General features: G+C 41.4%; 1 protein-coding gene across 3 annotated transcripts in view; it reads left to right on the top strand.

The window, feature by feature from the left end:
* LOC126389817 (MAM domain-containing glycosylphosphatidylinositol anchor protein 1) overlaps positions 1–16,963 on the top strand; it is a 234,891-nt gene that overhangs the window by 162,036 nt on the left and 55,892 nt on the right. For all 3 annotated transcript variants that reach the window (XM_050043756.1, XM_050043748.1, XM_050043738.1), the window contains exons 8-11: positions 333–662; positions 1,504–1,803; positions 11,785–12,051; positions 12,212–12,360. In XM_050043756.1, coding sequence (XP_049899713.1) covers positions 333–662; positions 1,504–1,803; positions 11,785–12,051; positions 12,212–12,360 — 1,046 coding nt within the window. The remainder of the gene's footprint in view (positions 1–332; positions 663–1,503; positions 1,804–11,784; positions 12,052–12,211; positions 12,361–16,963) is intronic.

Raw genomic sequence — 16,963 nt, 5'->3', positions numbered from 1 at the left:
TGCAAACGTTAAAACTTGTTTGTTTTACCATGGCAGCAAAACCGACAGGAGATTACCCTTTTTATATACCAGTGTACAGGCTAGTTCAGTTTGGTGTTTTGCATTATAAAATATCGTTCAGACCAAAAGTGAAAGATATTGTAAGCATATTAAGAGAAGAAAATGTCCCAAATGCTTCTTTGTAGTTAGTAAAATTTGTTTTCGTAGTGAGCATTTGAATAGTCCAACCACTATTCATTGTTTTCAACACTGCACCACAGCCAACCTCTGACACTATACTATTTATTTAACCCCTCTGTCTCTCTTCTTCACCCCGCTACCGCCACACACAGCGATGAGCAACCTGACCTTCCAGATTACTCCAGACTCCAACAAGGACAGTGAGACCATCCAGATGGGTCGAGACCTCAAGCTGTCCTGCCATGTTGATGCCACCCCACAGGACAAGGTCAACTACACCTGGTACAAGAACGGTGCACCTGTCTTCAACTCGGAGAGCCTGATCTTGCTGCGCAGTGACCCAGACATGGCACCCGGCACCAGTAGTCTGGAGATTGTGGACATGAAGTTCAGAGACTTGGCTACATACAGCTGTGTGGCCAACTTCCCAGGCAGCAGAGTGTCGGAGCTCCGTGTGGATGTCAACATCTCTCAGAACAGTGGTGAGGTTTTCCTCTTCTTTTTTATTTTATATCTCTGTCAGACTGAGACGAATTTCCATGAGGTTCTAAGCTGCTGTCAACAAAGTTTAAATAGCTCACTCAAAAATCCTTTCATTGGTCTTTTCTGTATTCAGACCACCAGCAATGACAAATCCAAATGTGCCAGTGGGCTGTAAATAAATGCATGTATTTAACTGCTCATCAGCAGCATTACTCGAAATTGTATTTGGTGGCAAATATAGTGGTTAGAGGTAATTAGGTACTGAGAGTTAAAGAAGCAAATACTCCAATCAAGGCGTGTTTAAGATTGTAGATTGGGCATTCATGACTTCATCAGGCTGACTATATCCTCAACACACAGTCATTGTCAAGTTTCAGGACTTTGTGTGTCTGTGTGTTCATGTGTGCCTTCTCGTGTCTGGTTAACCATAATGTTAGCACTTAATTACCGAGCAGTAATCTTTTTTTATCGTCCCTATGTTGCATTGAAACTATGATTGTCCAATAAAATTAGCCTTGTAAATGTCAGTTCCTTTTGTACCTTTTTATCATCCGTCTGTCTCTGTTATTCAGTTTCTCTGTTCACACCCTCTGTAATTTGTAAGTCATGTCCTCCTCTAGACTTGTTATATAACAACATGCAGTCCCTCCTTTCCATTCCATTATACTTGTTAAGTATTTATATTTTAATAATAGTACTCTGAAATGGTATTTTACTTATGTATATGTAACTTTTTAGTTGATTATTATAGGTTAGAATATATGAGATTGTCCTTTGTAGAACATTTACACCTTTTTTTTTTTACTATTCCTTTCCCTCTTTTACTGCCCTCCTCTCCAGTCTCCCCTCCAGTGCTGTCAGTACCACCAGGCGGACAGGTGGTCAGTGTGCGAGAAGGAGGTAACATTGACCTGGTGTGCTTGGTGGTGGAGGGAAAACCACGTCCACCTATACTGTGGTCACGGACAGAGAAGGACCTGCTAATGCCATCAGGAAGGACCATGGTGGAGACACCCGATGGTCGCTTGAGACTAAAGAACGTCAGCAGGGACATGATGGGAGCATACCGGTGCCAGACGGCTCCATACAATGGGCTTAACATCAAACGCAGAGAGGCACAGGTCCAACTCAACGTGTTGTGTAAGTGTGAAGTAAACCTACAACAACATACTGTACAACACCATTGGAATAATAATAATAATAATAGTAATAATAATAATAATACAGATACGATTTAAAAAAACATCTACAAACTGGTAGACAATTCAAAACAGTTCAAAACTTTTATACAAATGTGCGCTGAAAATTTATAAAAAGATTGGAGCAAGGGTTAATACAAGACTAACACAGGAAAAACAAAGATCCCTCAGTGATTCCACAGGGAGTGATTCGCATGAAAGCCTGTTTATAAAACCATGTCTTTAGAGGGGATTGAAAAGATGATACTGGTTTTGCTAGCCTGATTTCCTCAGGCTGGATGTTCCAAAGTGCAGGTGCCCTAATAGAGAAAGTGCAGTCACCTTTAGTCTTGAGCCTGGACCATGGAGCAACCAAAAGGGCCTTGCCTGGGGATCTAAGGCAGCGTTCCAGCTCGTCCTGCAGAAGAAAAAGGGACAGTTAATCCCAAAAACTAAAAATACAGAACCCTCTGACCTGTAGAGTTGTTTATCAGTCTAGATTGTTTTATTGTGAGTTGCAGAGAGTTGGAGATATCGGCTGTAGAGATATGTGCCTTCTCTTGAATATAATGGAAATAGATGGCACTCAGCTTGTGGTGCTAAAAGTGCCCCCAAAAAATACATCTGAAAAACTCAACAGCAGTGTCTCTTCAGAAATCATGACCTGGTTACTTAAAATAATCAACAGACCTTGTTGTGAGCAGTGAAATGCACAAACTACTTTCTTTTTACCGAACTACATCCGCAAATGGTATCAGCTTGCAGAAGGAAGCATGCATGGACGAGAGGTTCATGCTCATGACAGGATGGGATATACACATTAATGGCCTCCTACTCAGCTTAGCTGTAATGTTAGCTAGATCATTGGCCCCTAGGTGACCAAAGCCAACGAAAGAAAGACTGAGGACACTGATACAGCTGAAAGAGATGACCACTAGAGAGTAAGAGAAAGAGACAACAGATCACAGCAATGTATAGTATGTAGTTCAGACAATTCCAAGGAGAGCGACGACATGCAAGCTGAGGTTTGAACTGTATGGATTCCCCCCATGTGAAGCATAGGGAAAAGTAATTTTAGGCACTGTGTATGTCCTTGAGACAGTTTCTGAGACTATCAAAGCAGTTGGGATCATCATATCTTAATAGATATAACTGTGTGTCATCAGCATAGCTGTGGAAAAAAAATGCTTAGAATTATATGACCCAGTGCAAGCAGGTAAAAGGAAAAGAAATAAAAGGCTGGGGTTACTTGGTATTTGTCCCACCTATTCAGTGCAGTTTGGTGTAAATAGGATTGGTCACAGTATCTGGATGACATGGATAAAACTGCATCTTTTCTACTACTATGACAGAATAATATGAAACTTTAGTGATCACTGGCAGTTAACAGTAATAGTAGTAGCAATGTCTGCAATGAACAAAAAAGAACTTCAAAACGACATAGAATATATTTTGATCAGGAGAGACAGATTTGTGCTGATAAAGATTTAACAGAAGTTTTTGGCGCTTGGACACCAGAGAGAGATATTTTTTAATCAAGAGAAGTCTGAGCAGCAGAAGGATAACCCCCCCCCCCCCCCCCCCCGTGGAGTCCAGACACTGGTGGTGGTGGTGGTGGTGGCTGCTGACTCTGAGGCTGATGAGGCAGATGTGGCTGATGAATCGATAAAGACTAGGTGGTGATGGGGAGATGGAGGGCACACATGACTGCAGCAAAAAAGGACTATGGCAGAGAAAGAACCATATTTAAAATGAGGAGCAGTAAGATGATAGGCTGTCAGAGAAGGTGTGTCACTGTGCTATTGGTTGATTGTGAATCAGCTGATGACTCAACTGACCCACCCAGACAATGACACCTAGAGATAGTGAGTGAGCATATGTGCAAGGAGTGCATGGTAGGGTGAGAAAGAAATCTTACAGCCTGAGCATTGAAAGTGTTGTCTTCCTGACTGAACCTTCGCTAGAGCCTCATGCAGTGGCAAAATAAAGTAGTAAAACGAGAAGATTACAGCAGGTAGAGGATAATTACAGCAACAATTTTAGTATCAGTTGAAAATGTATGGTAGGCATTATTCCTGTTAAACCTATAAAAGCTCTGCGTGACAGGTTGAAATTTAAATACAGTTCTTTCTAAAGGTAACTTTTGCACAGACCTCTATAGGCCATAAGAAGTCTTTGTTGCTATGGTAATATCAGAGATCCATTAAAACACTGCATTTTTATTAAATATCACACTCAATAATGGCAAATCTTCTCGCTTTGAAAACACCTTTTAAACTGTGTACCCTAAAGATGGATAAGGACATGCATGGCAATGTAAAGAGTGTAGAAAGGGAGAGTAAAAGGAAATGAGGACACACCTCTACGGCTTAAAGGCTGTTTTCTCTAAATCTACCTCTTCCCCTTTGTGAGAGCTCCGGTGGGGGCTGCCATTATAATTCTCCCAGAGGATGGGCTTTGAGAAAGAAGTAGGATCTGTCTTGGTAGTGTAACACATAATTTCAATACCCTTTCCTCTCCCAAGAGGTTACTTACTTTTACTTACTTCTACAATGCTTGAATCGTACCGACACTCACTGGTACTGAGCAACAACACTTCTCGCTGTTGAGACTGCGGAAAGATTTACATGAAACACAAATCTGATTTTGATTTACCTGGAAACTATTAACTAATATGAACATAGGGGAGACCGGGGATGGTTGTAACAAAGGGATAGTTGTAACTCTCAGTTTGGCCAATTAGAAACGAGCTGTGGTGACATCATCAACATAGTCCATGCCCATTTACAATTGGAGCTCACTGGTGAAGCCGCATGTCTCTGAGTCCAAATTTGTCTGTTCTAGAGCCAAAAAACAGTTTTTCAGGTGAGAAACCAAACATTTTCATCACAATAGTTTTTTTGCATAGTGTCCATTGTGTTGTATGTACAATTGTTTCACTTACATAGGTTCAAGTAGTAGTTTCTCTAGTTTAATTTGATGTGTTTCATTAGGGCTAGCTTTGAAGCTGAATGCTAAAAACTGTTAGCTCTTTCATGGCTGCTAGGCATGGGGAGGGTTGTAACAGTTCTTAAAAAGTGTGGATTTTGGGCCCATGAAGCCTGCACCCCAGGCAAGGACATCTGCATTTGCCACAACTGCCAATCAGATTAAAATAGGCTATAGGTATTATGCCTTAGTTTGCTCAGATAATAGTTACTCTTTGAAAGTGTTTATTGTTCAACTGTTCAAATGCTGTTCAAACATCAACCTTTTTTGTATTTATGTTATACATTTCTATTAATTTTAATATTATAATTATTGTATCCTTACAAGTTTATTGTTCCTTCTTTATTATTCATTGAAGTGCTTTAATACATTTAGCCTATTGTGAATCTTTTTTAAGCACAATAATTTAATTGTTACATCCATCCCCAGCTAGTGTTACAACTCACCCCGGTACTGGGGTACGTTGTAACAATATACCTCTTTGTATTTGACATTAATTTCCATAATCTGTGATGGTGTAGTAGAGGTCAAAGTGTGTGTTATTTATAGCAGACAAATATGGGTACCACGTATCAAAATTTAAGAGCTTTAACAAAAAAACCCACTGAGTTACACTTGCTCAAACAAAAAGTGTTACAATCATCCCCGGTCTCCCCTACTTTAGGCATCCTTATGTACATGATTAAACCATACAAAATCACTTGTCACCCAAAGCTGCATGTGCATGCGGTGCAGTTGCTGAGTGCCCTCCAACTTTCTTTTAATTTTATTTGTTATAACTTAATAACATAAATTTAAATAAAAAAAAAAGAGAGAAAAACAATGCTTCCAGTGTACTTATGCGTTGCAGGAAGTTACAAATACCCTGCTCCTTCTGTGAACTAACACTGGATGTGCTCTATTTGTGTTAGCACATCAGGTGGGCTCAATCAGTGTACCATATAGAAGATGTAATCAGCAGCAGTAACACAGGGTCCCCTGCTGAATTTCCTTTTTGTGAGCGAGTGTTGACATTCATGTCGTGTATTGCAACCAATGGGTAAAATCAAACATAATAACCCGAGGAAAATAACATTTACAGAGTGTTTTTGGTTGACTGTGAGCTTCTCCATGGCACGACTAGCTCATTCTGTTTTAGCAATCAAACAAGGAGCTTTGTTATTTCCGAGGAATTTAAGGACATCCCACCCATAGTTTTTCAACAACATAGAATAATAAACGAATCATAAACTTAAATCATTCATATATTTAAAATGTTATAGATGAGTCACACATGTGATGTATAGTTAAAAGCCTGCTTTCTTGCACAGCAGTGTATCATTGCATTGCTAAGTACACGGTTTAATTCAGTAAATTTATGTTAACAGGAATTCAGTATTCAGTGCAACCCTTTTGGCACAGTCCCAGTGTGCCCTGTGTACAAGGTCAAGTTAAAAGACTACTATTAATTAAAGTGATGAAATGTACAAGACATAAGAAAAAGTGTGAGGATACAAAAAAGTAAGAGCAGTACATCTAAAACACATAAAACTATAATGACACAAAAAGAGAGGAAGAATGAAAGGACTGGGTCTCTATTCATTACGTAACTTAGAGTAGGAAATTTGTACTTTTTGGACCAAAAGCTCTTATATTTTGATGCTACTTATACTAATATATTTGATCATATTTTGTAAGAATTAAGGATTCTTTCCCATACTTGATGAAAACACACCCAAATCACTGCCCTCTCTTCTCTTCTCCATCTCTCCTCTCCTCTTCAAGAAGGATTTACAGGGCCTGCTAATGCAGGCGGGGCGGAAGGGCAACACTCTGTGAGCTCTGCTGTCCACACTGGCCAAGACTGATTAATGGACCAGGTGGCCACCCCACTCTGGACAGAGAAAGAAACAGAGAGATGAGACAGATACATGAGCAGGACCAAGAGAGAAAGAACCATGGTTAAGAGAGAGCTTTGAACAGGGAAGCAGGGTTAGGGATGGCGAGGTGCAAGAAATGAAATGTGTGATAGGGAGGTTAAAAGATGGAAATAAGGAAAAGAAGGAGGAACACCATAAATGAGGAGATTTTGCCGTAAAGCTACAGCCAAGAAAAGTGCGTGTCTTTTTCTCTCACTACCCCTCGTTATGTCCTGCTCCCATTTTACTTCACTTGTAAATTTGATCAGTTTTGTTTTGCCTCCTTCCATTCAACACTGCTGATCGATGTTAGGGAAGGACGCCATCATTTTTTATGGCAGATATAATTAAGAGGATACGCAGATTCTTGCCACTGTTGCCTTTCCCACTTCCTCCCTTCGCCGTGTATCCCTTCTTCACTTCACCACTTTCCCTCCAAGAGAGGTGGCTGTTCTTCCTCATTGCCATTCTCATCATCATCAATCAGCTAACTGCTGGCCATGAGAGAGGACCTCTCTCTGTCTTGTCATTCCCTTTCTGCATCCTGCATTCTCTCATTCTCTCCCCACCTCCCATACTCAATCATCGACTTCTCTCACTTTCACACCGCACTTTTCCTATCATTTGTCTTCCTCATTGTCTTCTTCTTTAAGGGCTGTTTCTCTCTCCCTTCATCCCACCTAACCCCCCCTCAGTCCCATGTAAATTGATTTTCTCTTTGTGTACTGTAAATGTTTGGCTTGGTCAGTGTTGCATTCCGGATGGAATCCATTTTGCATTCGATAAGACAGATAGCGATGGTGTGTTTACATGGATTATGGCCTTCTGACTATGAAACATTGCATTGTGGTGCTGTGAGTCCCAAATGAGTAGCACATAAATGCAAAGACTATGCCAAAGACGTTTCTAATAGTTGGGTTAGGGATCAAAGTATCCCCATGACTTGGAACATGTGAAGCCCACTGCTAAGAAACTTACATAAATGTTGAAATGTATACTTCAGGTTTAGGTAGGGGGGTTGTAATGACTTGTCTATAAATTCTACGGTGGATGGAGTGATTTATAAACTGCTCACAAAGCAGCTGACAACACACCTCCTCCTCCTCCTCCTTCCCTCCTTCCTCCCTACTTCTTTCACCATCGCCCCACAGTTTGCCTGCTTTTCTTTAACCTTGCCACCTGTTTCCAAAGTCAGACAGCCATCAGTATGCACATGTGTGTCCATAAGCAGGAGCAGGGTATGTGACCATACACTAATCAGTCCATAGGATTGCAATATGACCTTTGACCACTCCCCCATTCCTCAGCTCTATCACATGGTCGTGTTACGGCTGCAGGAAGAGTTTCCAAAGGTCAGAGGATGATAATGACCGGACACGCAGCGGCAAATGATAATTTAGATTCTACATATAAGAGGATAGAAAGCTGTATGAATGTTGCATCCACATGTTGGCAGTCTAGACCTAAAACAAGACGGATGCGGAGAAGTTAAATGTTCTGGTGGTTTCCAGTCTTCTTAGCATGCAGGTGCTCACTCATGTTCCTTTGACTGGAGTGCAAGCACAGAATGGTAAACTGTGTTTCCAAACAAGGAATTGGTTCGGCTGTGGATACCTGTACTTATAACACATATAAACAGTAAAAGCTTTACTCACACAGAGAATAGATGAGCTTTAGGAGGTTCAATCAGATTCAATCCGCGCATTAACTAGGTGGTGTGTTAGTCCCGCTTCAACATTGTCTCAGCGAGTACAAATAATAATACTAGTGCTCAAAACGGCTTCTGGGATAGTTTCTGCTACTGTAGTTGTCACTTGTACCACATTTTGCCTTGATGACACACACCCACACACGGTCTCATGAGGTGGAAACAATACCAGCTTCTGCAATGTTGTCTCAGCTTGTAAAAATAACAGTACTACTATTAATAATAATACAAAAGTGGCTATGAAACCTTCTAATAAAGAGGCAAATTGAGGAGGTTTAAGTATGTATTTAAAAATATCAACACTGTGTGATCATCAAAATAATTTGTCATCAGATACGTTCCTTGTTGAATGTCTTTTGTTATTACTTTCATCACTCCTGGGCTGGTTAATTCAGCTCGGAGCTTCCCACATTGTATCAAGCACAATAACAGCGTCTCTCTGTTTTCAGTCCTCTCCCCTGCTCCTCGTGTTATCTTTCTGTCTGTTTCCTCCACTCCTCCTTACTGTAGCTCATTCGTGGCCCTATCCATCTAAATTACAGGCATAACACAGATTAGACTATAATTACACATCTGTGTCTGATAAACTTGATTCATAAGAGACTCTAGTCATGCTGCCTCACCTCTAGGGGCCTCAACACCAGATCTCATCACTGTTAGTACGGCGATACCACCATTAGCATCTTGTCTATTATCTACATGATTAGCCAGGGGTGAACTAGCTGGCTGTGATTTGTGGCACAGTCATTTGGCTGTCTCGTGTCCTGGCTGACCCCGGGGCAACAACAGCTAGTCAGTCATTAACTGCAGAGCCGCACATCCCTGCTGACAGGTTAATTACAGCTGGTTAGGATAGGTTAGCAGCAGGGGTGGGACTGTGCCTCGTAAAAATGCTCCATCCCTTGTGGCAATAACAGTTGCTCTGTGTGGGATTATTTGTCAAAGCGAATGTTTTCTGATGCTGTGAGGACATTTACACTGCAGAGAACAAAAAGATAATGTAGGGAAGATGAGGCATGGGTAGTGGTGATGTATGTACACCATTGCAGGCCATTTTGCATTGTCCACATCTATAAGCTGAAATCTCCTCCTCAAACTGCTCTGCTTCGGTTTATCTCCATCTCCTTGTATGATGGATATAGATTTTAAAAATGGAAAACAATTAGAGATAATGGGTCTTACATGGATACACCTCATCATTATGCTTAATCACAAAATAAGTGTCCCAAATATTTGGTTCAGTCAGTGCATATGAGCCTGTGAGAGAAAGTATAGTGATTTAAAGTACAATCGTGCAAGAAACCATGATTTAGAAATAACTCTGATCTGATCTAAAACCTCAGCATCATGCTCCATAATGGAAACATAAATGTGTTGCATTATTACACCAGCTATCTTCATGCAACACAAGGCTTCTTCATTGCTGAGAAATTGTTTAATTTACCTTGAAAATAAATACATTAAAAAACACAAAACATATAATAAAGTTCAATATTTTACACGTATTGACTTGTAAATTGTATATTAATTATATGCGCAGAAAAAAAACCTTCCACTTGACTGTTGCTTCCAACAGAGATGGCTTGCAAAAGATGGACAGATGCAACTATATTAAAGTTACGACATAATAAACACAGAATCAACAGAAAGGATAAATGACTTTCTTTAATTCATTTAGATGTTTAAAGTGTTTATGTAGCTTATACAAGTATTTATTAGGTGCTAAAAGAATATATTTATGACATAATTACTAATCAAAAGCTTTTAATTATTGACTGATGTGAAGATTTATTTAAATGCATTATCTCTTTATATCCAGTCAATTCAGTGGAAGTGACAGGAAGGACGAAAATCAGTGTGTGTGATGTTTTTAGGCGATTCAAATACTTCTTACATCAAAGCAAACGGAAGCACTGCTATTAAGTGATAAGTTGCAATTAAAAATGCAAAGAATTAAAGCAACTCGTACTTTTCTTGCATTTCACAGAGCACTTAGAAAAAATTTGAACATCCACAACTCCACCTCCCTCCAAAGTCCCATCCTCCTCCTCCTGCAACTCCACCTCCCTCCAAAGGCCTACTCCCCCCTCCTCCATTACGTCCTCATTACGTCTATGATAGACATAGGCGTTGGCATGGTAACGTTAGATAGTAGCGTTTACGTTACTAGTAAGTGGAAACGCACAAGGAAGATAACATTGATGTTTCAGAGGCTACGCTACAGTAGGCTAACGTTAGCCATTAGCAACTGGATGCTGTGTTGTCATAACATTATGAACTGAACTGAACTGAACTTCTTTATTTGTCATCTTTATGCGCAGCACAAAAAACGAACTGACATTTTGCATACCCCAAGCAAACAGAAACAAAACATATAAAAACAATTTGTGCAACACATAAGAAAGAACATATAGTGTAATAGTAAGATGAAAAGGGTCGACATTTCACAGTCAAAAACTCCACATCCTGAGAGCAGAACTGTGAGCTCCTCTTCACATCACAGCACCATGAGTTGTTTGTGTATACACCATGGAGCTTACCAGATGATGCAACCTCCCCGTCTGCTCTGTGTAGTGTTAGCCTCCTTAGCTCAACATCGGCGTCTTATATGTTACCATTCATCCATGTCTCAGTGAACACAAGGACGCAGCAGTCCCTCACTCCTCAATGAGTGGATCTCCACAGTCGGATGTAATCCATTTCGTGTCCAGTGAGCGGACGTTCGCCAGAAGGCCGCTAGGAACAGCTGCTTTGATGGGGTTAGCTGATAGCATAGAGCTAACCCCTGCACACTTCCCCAGCTTCTGCGTCCTGTCACAGCGCTGCCGGGGTCTTCCCTTCGGGACAGCTCCAGGCGAAACCATGGTCATCTCAGGTTACTAGTTTATATCCACAAGCGTCCCTGTTACTAGCATATTTGTTGTCTCACAGACTCAGGGGTGGAGGGTGTGGGGGGGATTTTACGCAAGCGGTTACGTCTGTCGGAGGCCTCCACGTGGGGAAGACTGACAGGACAGGATAAAACTCTGACTAATCATTGCATTCAGTCCAAATGCAGTGATTGGTCGGAGTTTTCTTAGAACCATATGAGAATGGTATAATGGTAAAATTATTAAACATGTTATTAAATTTAGCCTAAACAAAGAAAAGTGTAAAATTTCCAGAAAGGTAGGTGTTGCTTTAATTGATTATCCTTATAGACGTTCAAACAAAAAGATGCAAATACCATTATTTTGCGTCACCCCACACCCTCACACTGATTTTCATGGCAGGTTAAACAATGACTAAAAACCTACACGAGCAAATGCTTTGTAGTTGACTAAAACTCACAGGTCTCTTGTCCCTGCAGTTCCTCCCATACTGGACCCAGTCTTCCAGGACATGCGTTCTAGGAACTTCCAGATGGTGACCCTGAGGTGTACAGTCATGCGCTCAAACCCACCACGCCTGACAGACATCCGGTGGTATCGTCAGGGCGACTTAATCCGTATGCCCATGCCAGACCTGAAGGAGACGCCAGAGCTGAAGTTTAAGCTGGAGCCCACCAACAATGGCACTTATGAGTGCCGAGTCAGCAACAGCGCAGGGACATCAACGTGCACATTTAATGTATCTGGTGAGTGAACACAAGTGAGACAGTGGTATGTTATCCATTTGTGGAAAGTAATCAATCTATATCTATCAACCATTCATCTTGTATTCATATACAGTTATCTCTTCTTCATGACCATTTACCAATGTCATTTTTGTTCTCTCTCTTCCCCCCTATTCCACAGCACAACCCTATAATGCTGAGTTTTACTTCGACACACCCAATCCTGTGCGAATTCAAAAAGGAAACAACTATTCATACAACCTGCAGTGGACACAGAAAGATCCAGAGGCCACAGACCACATCATAGGTTACTGGATTATCGTCCGAAAGGTAAAGTAATACCTAATACGGCTCATTCATGTATGCCCTCACGTTACTTGAACTCTGGTATATGCACGACATTTGACCAGACAGGTACATGGTTTGACAAGCAGGAGCTCACTGACTGTTTACTCCTCCTGACATTGATCTGGCTTAAACTAAGGCAAACTTTGGCTACCTGGGTTTATTTGCAAGTTTGGTCTCACCTTGACTGAACAGGCTCATAACTTATGTAGACAAGAACACACAGACGCACAAGTCTGTATGTAGTGAAGTGTGTATGCTAAGTAAACATGGGGCTTTATGAGTCCCGGGGAGTGTCCAGTGTGTGTAGTCAATCAATTGAGACCTGCACTGAATTACAACATCACTCCTCTCCTCTCCTCTCCTCTCCTCTCCTCTCCTCTACTCTACTCTACTCTACTCTACTCTCCAGTCTTACCCTATCCTGTCCTATCCTATCCTAAACAAAAATTTACTGCATTTCCTTTATATTTTGTATGATTATGATATCATTTTCTCTTTAATTTTCAAATGTTGTTAAGCCTGTAGACATGATAACAAAAATAAGTACAGATCATTTTTTTAAATCAACCCATATGACCTCCATTCTTCAGTTTTTCCTCCTTCTCACCTCTTACATTGTCTCCTCTCTTGTTATTCCCTTTTCATGCTATCTTCTTCAGCTCTCATCACTCAGTCATATCAACCACAGACTTTATTTTCTACTTTCCAGCACCCGTAGATGTGAGGATGAGTGGCCTGCTCTAAAAAGCCCCATTAGAGGGTTACGCCTGTGTTCACAGAACTAAGGTTACAATGCCTGCCCTTCATTCCAAACTTCCACATACAATTATGTTGCTCTCACTGCAAGATTCTAGCTTTGAGTGCCAGACGGACAATAATGTGTTCACTGTGATGTAACCACAACTTAACAAGACCAGGCCTCCACTGCCAGCGTCTCTCATTTTAGCCAGAATTCAGCCCAGAGACAGTTAAGAGTACATTTTTTAATGGTATTTTCATGTTTTATCTTGTCCTCAAATGATTGACTTCGCATTGACGTGACTTCATTTTCACAACCCTGTGAGAGGTGTTAAATTAGTCTTGCAGTCACAAACTTGAATTTAGAACATGCACTTGAATAACCTCTGATGCCGCAACACTAACAATTCACCGTAAGCAGATTTTAAAGGAACAGAAAGTTCTCCCATGGTTCCTTCAGTGTTAATTGTTGAGGAGCTTTTTTACCGGGAGCAGAATTGTCCGCAGAGGTCTCTTCCTCCTGAAAACAAACAGTCCAGATGATTAAAACTGGTGGAAACACTGACAAAAGCAGTTCCACATTACAAATCAGTATTTCTCTGACAATGTTCTGCATGTTGCAGGCAGGTTGCTAGCACAGCACCTGCTAATGTGTAACTCTTAGCTGTGCTTACCTTTTTTCTGATCCAGACATCCACAAAGTTTTTACCAGGAGCTGAATTATCCACAGAGGTCTCTTTCTTTTTAAAACACATTATCCAGGTGGTTTAAACCGGTAAAAACACTGAGTTTAACATTAAAAAAAAGTGTTTTTTAGAGGGGCTGCTAACTGCTGTGGCTGGTGCAAAAATGCAAATGGCCCTATCTAGAGCCAGTGTTTGGTTTGTCGATTCTGGGCTACTGTAGAAACATTTGTTGTCAGTGGGTGCTGACCTCCACCAGGATTGTCCCTTGTCACTGATCCTGTTTGTGATATTAATGAACAGGATCTTGAGGAGCAGCCAGGGGGAACTGGAAGGCGAAGCTTTCGATTTACTGGTCCATCTACTTCACAACCCTCTCTTGTCTACGTCACAACCCTCACTTGTGGCCATGAGCTCATTCTTTCGGTCTCTACCCAGAGCTCATGGCGACAAGTGAGGGTTATGATGTAGATTTACTGGTCCATCTACGTCACAACCCTAACTTGTCGCCATGAGCCATGACCGAAAGAATGAGATCGCGGATACAAGCAGCCAAAATGAGTTTCCTTCGTGGGGTGGCTGAGCTCAGCCTTAGAGGTAGGGTAAGGGGCTCGGACATCCGGAGGGAGCTCAGAGTAGAGCCGCTGCTCCTTGAAAGGGGTCAGTTGAGGTGGTTCGGGCATCTGATCAGGATGCCTCCTGGGCACCTCCCAATGGAGGTACTCCAGGCACATCCCACTGGTAGGAGGCCCCGGGGCAGACCCAGAACAAACAGGAGGGATTACGTATCTCATCTGGCCTGGGAACGCCTTGGGGTCCCCAAGGTAGTGCTGGAAAGCGTTGCTGGGGAGAGGGACATCTGGGGTGCTTTGCCTGCTGCCCCCGCGACCCGGCCCCGGGTATGTGGATGAAAATGGATGGATGGATGGATGGATGGATGGAAGTAACAAGCACACACAACTACTGTATTCAGCTGCAGGTACACACAGTATCTGAAAACTGACAGACTAATGCTTTCAGTACTGACCCATATTGTTACTGATTTTTAGGTTTTTATCCTTCAGAACTCAAAGGCTTTCTGCTTACACCAACCAAACCCTTCCTCTAAACAGTTTTGGAGCCCTCTGAGCGGGCCCCTGATCTGAAGTAGGAAACCTTTGTCCACAACAGGAGAGCAACCTCAGGCCACCCTCTTGTTTTGTTTCAAACATCTATTCATAGACTACTGGCCTTGAGTCAAAAGACAGGAAGGATAATAGTGAATTATACACAACTGGCTGGGGGTAGGTGTGTGCGTGCATGTGTGTGTGTGTGTGTGTGTGTGTTAGGCACTGAAACAGAGGGAATGCAGGGTCTGCCAGCTTGCTTTTGTGTGGATGAATAGCTAATTCCCCTCCTACTTTAAGACTTGGCTGCTTACCTCATTAAGTAAGACTCTACAGGGAGACAGAAAATGAGCACTGGCCTTCCTAAGATGCACATTTGATTGCATGCCCCAGCTCTCTGAAAACTCTTGCTCTATCTCTCTCTTGTTCCCACTCCTTTTGTCCTCTATCCTTCTACCAATATTTCTCTATCTTTCACACACAGCATCCCTTCCGTTTTTCCCCCAATTACTTCCTCTTTCTTTGCCGTCTCACAGTCTTCCTTGCTTCCACTTGTGCTCGTCTCTTTCTCGCGCTTTCCCGCTCCTCTTTAGTTTTTTGTCTCTGAGGTACTGAGTGCAGACTTAATGGCATTTAATGTTGGATGAACCGTAGTAACTGAAATAGCGCTGATAAATAGTCGTAGCGAGTTGTTATGCTGCCAGTGTTAAAATAATGAGTTGCATTAAGTGGCAGTTAAGGACTTTCTTAAATGTTACCAAAGTTTAATTGAATTTCAAGGTTTTTACCTGCATATTTGTTATGTGTGTATCAGAGAACAGCAAAAATCAGACAGGAAAAAAAGGAAAGCAGAGGGTGAGAGTGAGATTGAGCAAGGAAGTGAATGAAAGGGTGTGAAAGAGAGAAATAAGATGCAAATTAAAAAAAAACAGTGAATCTCACCGGTCCTCTCGACTATTAAATAGAGTACGAGAACATTCAAATGTAATACCATCTCAATTTCACAACCCATCTATTTCTGCAACACTCTCTCCAGCTCATCCTCTTAACGCCTTGACATTCTATCTTTTTAGCACATACAAAATGATGTAGGGGGTCTCGGGGGAGACATGCAGACACAGAGGGGAATAAAAGAGATCAGAGACTCAGATCAGTTCAGCAGAGCAGTGCTCTTCACTGTAGGTCGGAGCATACGCCTATAACTTTTGCTCATATGCAATAAGTGTGTCCATTTGCCTTTTGTTGCTGTTTAAGTCAGTGTGTTTTTGATGAGGCTTTGTGCCCATATGCATGTATATATGAATGGCCTCTAATGTATTTGTTTTTAGCTGGGTGTATAGCGTATGTCCATTTCTGTGTGTGTGTGTTTGGCAGACCACATGGTTTGCTCCATGAGTCATTGCCAGGCTATGAAATCCCCATTTACACTTCTTAATTTAGTTTCATTCTTCCTGCAGGGGGTTTCCCTGTTTAGGAATTAACAGAGCTGACAGGCCTTCCTTGTTTTCCTGAAGCTGTCCTTACACCCATTTTCTACACACCAACCTCAACCCCTATGGTTTCTTTTAAAGAAGTACTGTGAATTATGAGAGATAATTAAAATGTGCTGATTTTACCTTTTTTCCAACAAGAGAGACAGATTTACGAAGCTTTATGTAGCTTGTTTTATTGGGGCGCACTGGCATAGAAAGTTGTCTGTCTTCACAGTCTCACTATATTAATTAATGCAGTGTATGTCGCTCATGCATATGCATTTAGGAGAGTAGAATGCAAATTTACATTTACTCAATTTCGGAGGGTCACATTTAGGTGGAATATTCTGCTCTAAAAAGCAGCTGTTCATTTGTTCACATACAGTGGTGTGAAAAAGTGTTTGCCCCCTTCCTGATTTCTTACTTTTTTGCATGTTTTCCACACTTAAATGTTTCAGATCATCAAACAAATTTAAACATTAGTCAAAGATAACACAAGTAAACACAAAATGCAGTTTTTAAATGAAGGGTCTTATTAATGAGAAAGAAAAAAATCCAAAGCTACATGGCCCTGTGTGAAAAAGTG

Source organism: Epinephelus moara, chromosome 1, assembly GCF_006386435.1.
Source record: "Epinephelus moara isolate mb chromosome 1, YSFRI_EMoa_1.0, whole genome shotgun sequence".
In the NCBI taxonomy this organism is placed as follows: domain Eukaryota; kingdom Metazoa; phylum Chordata; class Actinopteri; order Perciformes; family Serranidae; genus Epinephelus; species Epinephelus moara.
This window is presented reverse-complemented; position numbering and strand designations above follow the sequence as displayed.